The sequence below is a fragment of the Otolemur garnettii genome, unplaced genomic scaffold (genome assembly GCF_000181295.1).
Source record: "Otolemur garnettii isolate 467f Iridium unplaced genomic scaffold, OtoGar3 scaffold00001, whole genome shotgun sequence".
Classification (NCBI taxonomy): Eukaryota; Metazoa; Chordata; class Mammalia; order Primates; family Galagidae; genus Otolemur; species Otolemur garnettii.
In genome coordinates, this window is record NW_003852396.1 from 71,032,358 (window position 1) to 71,040,189 (window position 7,832).

The following is a 7,832-nucleotide window of genomic DNA, read 5'->3' on the forward strand; positions in this document are numbered from 1 at the left end:
ACTAGTCCAAGGACACATATCATAGTCCTAGGCAAAGCAGGGTCACATTGAGTCTCAGGCCTAGAGGAACAGCACCCTGTTATATGCCCATACCCATCTCCACTCTCCCCTCAATGCCCCCAAACAACCCCCTGGGGCTAGGCAGGCCTGAGTGGTGACGTTGGAGAGAAGCTGATGTTATGAGTGACCACAGTGAGATCTGCTGACCAGCTTCCCTGCTAGCTCCCTGCCCCCTTTTTGAAGATTTATTCTGGGCCAGGCCATTGACTGTGTACTCTATCTGCTCCCCCACAGTTAGTCTCTATTGAAGGACTGGGGGAGGGAATTACCCACCCCTACCCCAGCTATAGGCTAGAGCTGGGGATCAGGGAAGCCAGAGGCACAAAGCTCAAGATGCCTGGGTGGCCTGGCATTGCCCATCTCCTCTCCTCCAGATGTATAAGGAGCCACCATCAGTCTCCATAGCAACCATTACCCCTGGCCTCCAAAGCCCCCAAAGCTGACCTTCCTTATGTTCCCAAGAAAGACTCTCCTGGCCTCATAGGAGTGGAGATGTAGGGGTCTCAGAGACTTTCCACAACTCTTTTAGGTTCACCTTACTTTTTGTAGCTGGAGGTTTGGCAAAAGGACACAGCTTGAGCCCCTTTCCAGTTCACAGGAATGAGACCCATCCACTTCCAACACGTACTGAGCACTTGGTATGTGCAAGGCTGTGCCCAGCCCTGGACAAGAGAGACAAGGTCCCTGTCCGGTGAGCAGCTTAATGCTAGGAAGGAGAAAGGCAGTAAATGAACAGACGCCACCAGCCTCCAACTTTCCTTGACTGCCAGCCAGCCCCACAGGATGCAGAAGGAACACCATGGGTTAAGTCCTGGGACAGGAGACTGAGAGGAAGAGCAAGAAAGTTTCTTTTGCTGCCCAGAGGCTGGGGTGGTGGGGGGAGGGCATGGCAGAGGGCATTCTTGTCTGACAACCTGGTCACTTCAGCTCTCTGTGGAAGAATAAAGCCCTCATCATAGGATTGATGTGAGGATGAACTGAGAGAGGGTTAGCACAGGGACTGGCACACTCCTTTTGTGCACAGTCTAGAGTGCCCACCACCCGCTCCAGAGCCAGAGGCCAGTCTGAGGCCTGCTAGGGGCTTCTCCACCTAGAAGGAAGGAGGAAGAGGTTCAAGCAGAGGAGGTGCTGGCACAACCACGACGGTCTAGACAGGGTGGGGGATCCTGGCCCTGCCCAGGCAGTTCAGGCCGCCAGCCTGAGGCCCCTTGCCAGCTCCTGGGCGGGAGGCGGCCTTCACAAGGGCGCTTTGTCCCAGCCGAGTTAAAGCCGCCGCCGGGCAGGGCCAGGCCACCTGGACTGCGGGTGGAGGGGAAGTCGAGGGCTCCAGGGGCTCGATGGCTCCGGGGCAGGTCTCCGCCGGCCCCGCCTTCCGTCCTCAGAGCAGGTGTCCCTATCCCCCGAGGCCCAGCATTCCCATCCCCTCCCTCTCACTCAGGTTGTGCCCTGGCAGTCCCTTTGCTCCCGGCCTGGGGTCACTAGCCCCTCCCCCAGGGAAGCTGGGGGCGGAGACAGGGCCCCAAAGCCCGAAGCAGGAGAACGGGCTTAGGCCAGGTGTTGGGGACTGGCTCTTCCTGGATGGCTGTTTCCCCGCCCTACAGCTTTCCACGTGCCTTGGTGGGAAACTCAGCCCAGAAAGGGGGTCCTTGGGGCTCCTGGAAGGCTGGGGGCCGTCGGAGGCCTGGGGAAGAGGGCGAGAGCAAAGAGACTGTCAGGGGTCTCCCCGCCCCTTCGAGCTCAGCCAAGCGGAGGTGAAACCTGAGCTCAGGTTGGGGGCGGGGCCGGCCCGTGCTGCTCGGGTCCGGCTCACGGCTCAATGCTGAGGGCGCAAGGGCGGGGGCCCAGGAGCAGCTGGAGCAGGTGAGGACCGCGACGCAGCGCTGCGGGGACTAGCGGGCGGCCGTCGGCCCGGGCGCCAAGGACTGCGCCTTCTCCTTTCTCTCTTCTCGGCCCGCAGGGCCGGTGATGGAGCCCGCAGCCTGGGGTCGCACACCGCCCTAAGCGCCCCCGCCCGCGGCCATGCTGCCCCGAGGGCGCCCCCGAGCGCTGGGGGCCGCCGCGCTGCTGCTGCTGCTGTTGCTGCTGTTCGGATTCTTCCTGTTCGGTGGGGACCCGGGCTGTGAGTGCCGCGAGCGAAGGGAACGAACTAGGGGCCCTGGATGCTTCGCCTGCCCGCTCACGCCACGTATCCCTTCAGACGGGCAGCTGCGGCGAGCTGCTACCTTAGACGGAGACCCGCGGGCAGACCGAGACGGCCACAACCACTCCGACTGTGTCCCGCAGCCGCAGCTGCCGCCCAGGTGCGAGGTAGGTGCGCACGGCCCCCGGCGGCTGCGGCGGGAATCCTGGCGCGCCTCCCCCCAGCCCGGCCACCTGGACACCTGTGGGAACCACACACCTGGTGCCTCCCCTGGCACTGGCCAGCCAGCTTGGGGCGTCCCGGTTGCCACCCTCCTCCGCTTCCAATCTCAGTTTCCCTATGCGTGAGATGGGGGGTGGGTCCTGCTGCCCCACTCCTCCGTGACCCAGGAGGCCAGGGCCGCTCAACCGTCTAGTGGGTGGGGGACTGCTACCAACCTGAGTGTCCCTTTGCCAGCGCTTGCATGTGGCCATTGTGTGTGCCGGACATAACTCCAGCCGAGATCTCATCACCCTGGTGAAGTCCATACTCTTCTACAGGTACAGCCAAGTGTCAGTGGAGATGGGTCAGAGGCAGGGAAGGACAAAGTCTTGGACAAGTCACTGGGTCTCGGAGCTCCATCTTCTGTGTCTGTGACATAAGGACAGTGTCCCCTTGCTCCTTTGTAGAGTGGTTGTAAAAATATCCTAAGCTGGATATGGAAAAGGACTTTGCAGATGATCCCCCTCTGAGCCTCTAGGGGTTGTCCCATGTTGTCCTTGCTGGAGTTTCTCAGGCTTCCTCTCTGTTCACACAAAAGGAAAAATCCGCTGCACCTCCACTTGGTGACTAACGCCGTGGCCAGAAACATTCTGGAGACACTCTTCCACACATGGATGGTGCCCGCTGTCCATGTCAGCTTTTATGATGCTGATGAGCTCAAGGCAGGAGCCCCAGCCCCTTTGCACCCCTGCCAGCTGTGCCCATCCCTCTCCTTCCTCCTAGGGGGTGGGGGAGGAGAGTCCCCAATCCCATCACACCTACAAAAGCTCAGAGCCTTCATTCTTTTTGGACTTCATCTGTTCTCCCACTGTGTCCCTCTAGATTCTGGCCCATAGGTCTTTGCCAGCTCATGCCCTGCCCTTCCCCCAACAGCACCAGGTCTCTTGGATCCCCAACAAGCACTACTCTGGCCTGTACGGGCTAATGAAGCTAGTGCTGCCTGGCGCCCTGCCCCCTGGCCTGGCCCGAGTCATTGTCCTGGACACAGATGTCACCTTTGCCTCTGATATCGCGGAGCTCTGGGCACTCTTTGCTCATTTTTCTGGTGAGAGGGCCAGCCCCCCTCCCTGGCCTTCCCAGGACCCCCTGTGTTTAGCACTGAGCCCAGGTCCCACGGCAGGCTCAGGCAGCTCCCTTATGTCCTCCCCTCCCAGACAAGCAGGCGATTGGGCTTGTGGAGAACCAGAGCAACTGGTACCTGGGCAACCTCTGGAAGAACCACAGGCCCTGGCCTGCCTTGGGCCGGGGATTTAACACAGGTAGGGACAGTGGTGGGGGGAGACAGAGGAGTAGGCTGTTGATTGTTGGGCCCCAGGGGCCAGGCAGGCCAAAAAATGCTAGGTGGTCCCCCAGGAAGAATAGTGCTGTGGAAGGAACGCTGAATGAAGGGCCAGAAAACAGTGCCAATCTTGGCTGTGCATGCTGGATAATTTGGGCCAACTCACTTGGTCCCTCTGTGCCTCCATTTTCTTATCCATTAAATGGGGTGATTTTAACAGCCCTGGAATCCTCAAGTGTGAGAAGATAGACATGGAGGTGCTCTGTAAGCTAGGCAGTGTACAGTGCCTCTCCGTCACCCCAAAGGGATGGACTGTTGACAGAAGTAGTCCACAATCACGTCTAAACAGTCAGAAAATACTAATTAGACAAAAAATAAACATGGAAAAGACGCCTTCATGACCCTTGGCCCCCCAGGAGCAGGTCATCCCATGCAGGCATGACAACCTCTCCCGATTGGCAGGTGTGATCCTGCTGCAGCTGGACCGGCTACGAACAGCTGGCTGGGAACAGATGTGGAGGCTGACAGCTAGCCGGGAGCTCCTCACCCTACCTGCTACCTCACTGGCCGACCAGGTCTGGGCAGCCTTAGTGGGGCTGGGAGGGTGGCAGGCTGGGGACCGAGCTGTGACCGCTGTCTCTTCCCAGGACATCTTCAATGCTGTGATCAAGGAGCACCCGGGGCTGGTGCAGCCCCTGCCCTGCATCTGGAATGTGCAGCTGTCAGACCACACGTTGGCTGAACGCTGCTACTCTGAGGCATCTGACCTTAAGGTTAGTGGGACAGGGATAGGCTAAGGATGGGGCCTCCCACTTCCTGCTCCCAATACCCCCATGGACACCCTCTGGGTCCCAGGTGATCCACTGGAACTCACCAAAGAAGCTGCGGGTAAAGAACAAGCATGTGGCATTCTTCCGTAACTTCTACTTGACCTTCACGGAGTATGATGGGAACCTGCTGAGGAGAGAGCTCTTTGGGTGCCCCAGCCAGCCCCTGCCTGGCGCTGTGCAGGTGAGAGAGAGTCATCTTCGCTGGCTTTCTGGAGGCCCTGCCCCTCTTGACCCAGCCTTGTCTGGGGGGACATGTCATCCTGCCCCAGCCCTGACCTGTGTTGGCTGCAGCAGGCCCTGGAACAACTTGATGAGGAAGATTCCTGCTTTGAGTTCCGACAGCAGCAGCTCACTGTGCACCGTGTGCACATCGCCTTCCTGCCCCATGAGCTGCCGACTCCTCGGCCTCATGATGTTACCCTTGTGACCCAGCTTTCCATGGACCGGTGAGGGTGCTAAGGGCAGCCCCAGGGAACACAGTATGGGCTAGGAGTGGGAATTTCTGAGAGGAGGTTTCATCTGGCAGCCTGATGCTGTACTACTGAGCTGCCTGTCCCTCAAGGGATTCCAGAAGTTGGAGATACTGGATATGGTAGAAAGAGAGTGGACTTTGGAGTCATTCAGATGCCTGGAACTGCCCCTTAGTAGCTGTGGGACCATGGTCAAGTCTTACTACCTGTATCCCTTAGTTTTTTCATCTGTCAGAAAAGAAAGTACCCATCTGTTGGGATAGTTGTAAAGATTAAAGACCTGCTCAAAAGGTGCTTACAAGGTGCCCAGTTAAGTTCTTTGGGGGGGGTGCCAGCAGCAGCTAGCTCTGGGAAGGTTTTCTGCCCTATCTGGGCTTCTGTGCAAGGAGGGCAGAGCTTGGCTGACCTTGCTCTGCCCTGCCCCCTGCCCCAGGCTGCAGATGCTGGAAGCCCTGTGTAGGCACTGGCCAGGTCCCATGAGCCTGGCCTTGTACCTGACAGATGCAGAGGCCCAGCAGTTCCTGCGTTTCGTCGAGGCCTCCCCAGTGCTCTCTGCCCGGCAGGACGTGGCCTACCATGTGGTATACCGCGAGGGTCCCCTCTACCCTGTCAACCAGCTCCGCAATGTGGCCTTGGCTCAGGCCCTCACACCTTATGTCTTCCTCAGTGACATTGACTTTCTGCCTGCTTACTCCCTCTACGACTATCTCAGGTGGGCCTGGAGGGAGTGAGAGGAATGGTGGAGGGGTGGATATGGACAGGGTCGGGCTGGGGGACCTGAGGTAGGTATGGCCCCGCTCCTTTCCGCCCTCTGCATGGTGGGGTTTGTCAGACCATGTAGGTGGCCACAGAGTGTAAGAGAGGGGCCAGCCCTGCTTCACCAGTGGCCCTACTATGTCTCACGTCCCATTAGGGCATTAAGGTGGCATCAGGTAAGAGAGCCTTTGTGAGTGAGGCTGCATGGCCAATGTCTCTGTGGCAGCACTGGCCCAGCACTGGCGGCAGAGGCCCCGTCCTGCTGTCCTGCTCATGCGTACTGCTCCTCAGGTCCTCCATCGAACAGCTGGGACTGGGCAGCCAGCGGAAAGCGGCCCTGGTGGTGCCAGCATTTGAGACCCTGCACTACCGCTTCAGTTTCCCCACTTCCAAGGAGGAGCTATTGGCCTTGCTAGATGCTGGTGCTCTCTACACCTTCAGGTAGGAGAGGGTGCTGCCCAACCCAGCTCTGCTCCCCATGCTGGCCCACCACCCACAGGTCCTAGCCTTAGTCTGGCTCCCTGTCTGATCCTGCTGCACAGGTATCATGAGTGGCCCCGGGGTCACGCACCCACAGACTACACCCGCTGGCGGGAGGCTCAGGCCCCATACCGTGTGCAATGGGCAGCTGACTATGAGCCCTATGTGGTTGTGCCACGTGACTGTCCCCGCTATGACCCCCGCTTTGTGGGCTTTGGATGGAACAAGGTGGCCCATATCATGGAGCTGGATGCACAGGTGAGGAGCTGCTACTGAATACTGGGTCCAGGGAACTCGCAGTATCTCTGCCTGGAGAACCACGCCATGAGGCAATACTGTTAGAAGTTTCCCTTCTGGGCTCGGCGCCCGTAGCTCAAGCAGCTAGGGCACCAGCCACATACACCAGAGCTGGCAGGTTCGAATCCAGTCCGGGCCTGCCGAACAACAACTACAACAACTGAAAAATAGCCCAGACGTGTGGCAGGCGCCAGTAATTCTAGCTACTTGGGAGGCTGAGGCAAGAGAATCGCTTAACCAGGCGTCCTCAAACTATGGCTGGCGGGCCACATGCAGCCCACTTAGGACATTTATCCAGCCCGTTGGGTGTTTTTGCCGCCACTGCCTGTCCTGCTTAGCAGCCAACTTGTCCCGGGGCCCGCAGTCGGACCCTCCAATGGTCTGAGGGACAGTAAACTGGTCCCGTTTAGAAAGTTTAAGGACCCCTTGTAAGCCCTAGAGTTGGAGGTTGCTGTGAGCTGTGACACCACGGCACTCTACCCAGGGAGACAGCTTGAGACTCAGTCTCAAAAAAAAAGTTTCCCTTCTGGAGAACTAAAATCATTAGTTCTTAACAGCTTTAGCTGTTAAGGGCTGGATTCCCAGGGCAGCGTCTCCCCACCAGCGCAGGCAACCTCTGTTTCCCTGCCCTGCAGGAATATGAGCTCCTGGTGCTGCCTGAGGCCTTTGCCATCCACCTGCCCCATGCTCCAAGCCTTGAAATCTCCCGCTTCCGCTCCAGCCCCACCTATCGTGACTGCCTCCAGGCCCTCAAGGATGAGTTCCATCAGGACTTGTCCCGCCACTATGGGGCTGCTGCCCTCAAATACCTCACTGCCCTTCAGCAGCCTCAAAGCCCCACCTAAGCCTCCCAGGCTGGAGCTGCATGGGCTCACCCCGCCCTTCACCTTTGCTCCCTCTTGTACCCCCATGGACACTAGAGCAACCTTGCCATTCTGCTGCCCTCCCACCATCACTATTTAAATTATTTAAGGTGGAACCCCTGTGGGGTAGGGTCTGGGGTCCTCCCCTTGCTGCTATTCTGGGGTCTGGTTTCCCACTGCCCCAGCCGGTTTGGGGCCGGTTCCCCTACCTTTGATTATATACTCTTTTTTCATAATTAAAGTTTAAAAAATTCTTTTTAATGTTCCTCCTGGTTTGGGGGATTCAAGGCCTGGTTCTCTGAGGCGTGAGGGCCTCACTGAGCAGGGGAGGTGCCCAGTCGGGCCTGCGCCCTCAAGGGCAAGAATGTCTTCCCAGAGAGTGTAAGTTGGGAAGGT

At 58.5% G+C, this 7,832-nt stretch overlaps 1 protein-coding gene across 2 annotated transcripts; it reads left to right on the forward strand.

The window, feature by feature from the left end:
- Positions 1-2,076: 2,076 nt before the first annotated feature.
- LARGE2 (LARGE xylosyl- and glucuronyltransferase 2) lies at positions 2,077-7,476 on the forward strand. Of its 2 annotated transcripts, XM_003781551.2 has the most exons (14): positions 2,077-2,164; positions 2,258-2,367; positions 2,657-2,739; positions 3,000-3,123; positions 3,335-3,506; positions 3,616-3,720; positions 4,203-4,315; positions 4,388-4,513; positions 4,596-4,751; positions 4,862-5,016; positions 5,474-5,752; positions 6,088-6,237; positions 6,339-6,534; positions 7,209-7,476. In XM_003781551.2, the coding sequence occupies exons 1-14, from the start codon at positions 2,080-2,082 to the stop codon at positions 7,416-7,418; spliced, it is 2,064 nt and encodes a 687-aa protein (XP_003781599.1). In that variant the 5' UTR covers positions 2,077-2,079; the 3' UTR covers positions 7,419-7,476. The 2 variants fall into 2 exon arrangements, with proteins under 2 accessions (XP_003781599.1, XP_023366212.1); XM_023510444.1 differs by having other exon boundaries at positions 2,077-2,367.
- Positions 7,477-7,832: the final 356 nt, after the last annotated feature.

Bases quoted from the DNA above. Each gene is read 5' to 3' on its own strand.
- LARGE2 (XM_023510444.1), top strand. From the start codon at position 2,080: ATGCTGCCCCGAGGGCGCCCCCGAGCGCTGGGGGCCGCCGCGCTGCTG. The intron at 3,721-4,202 runs GTAGGGACAGTG...CCCGATTGGCAG, and splicing joins GGGCCGGGGATTTAACACAG to GTGTGATCCTGCTGCAGCTG. The intron at 4,316-4,387 runs GTCTGGGCAGCC...GTCTCTTCCCAG, and splicing joins CTACCTCACTGGCCGACCAG to GACATCTTCAATGCTGTGAT.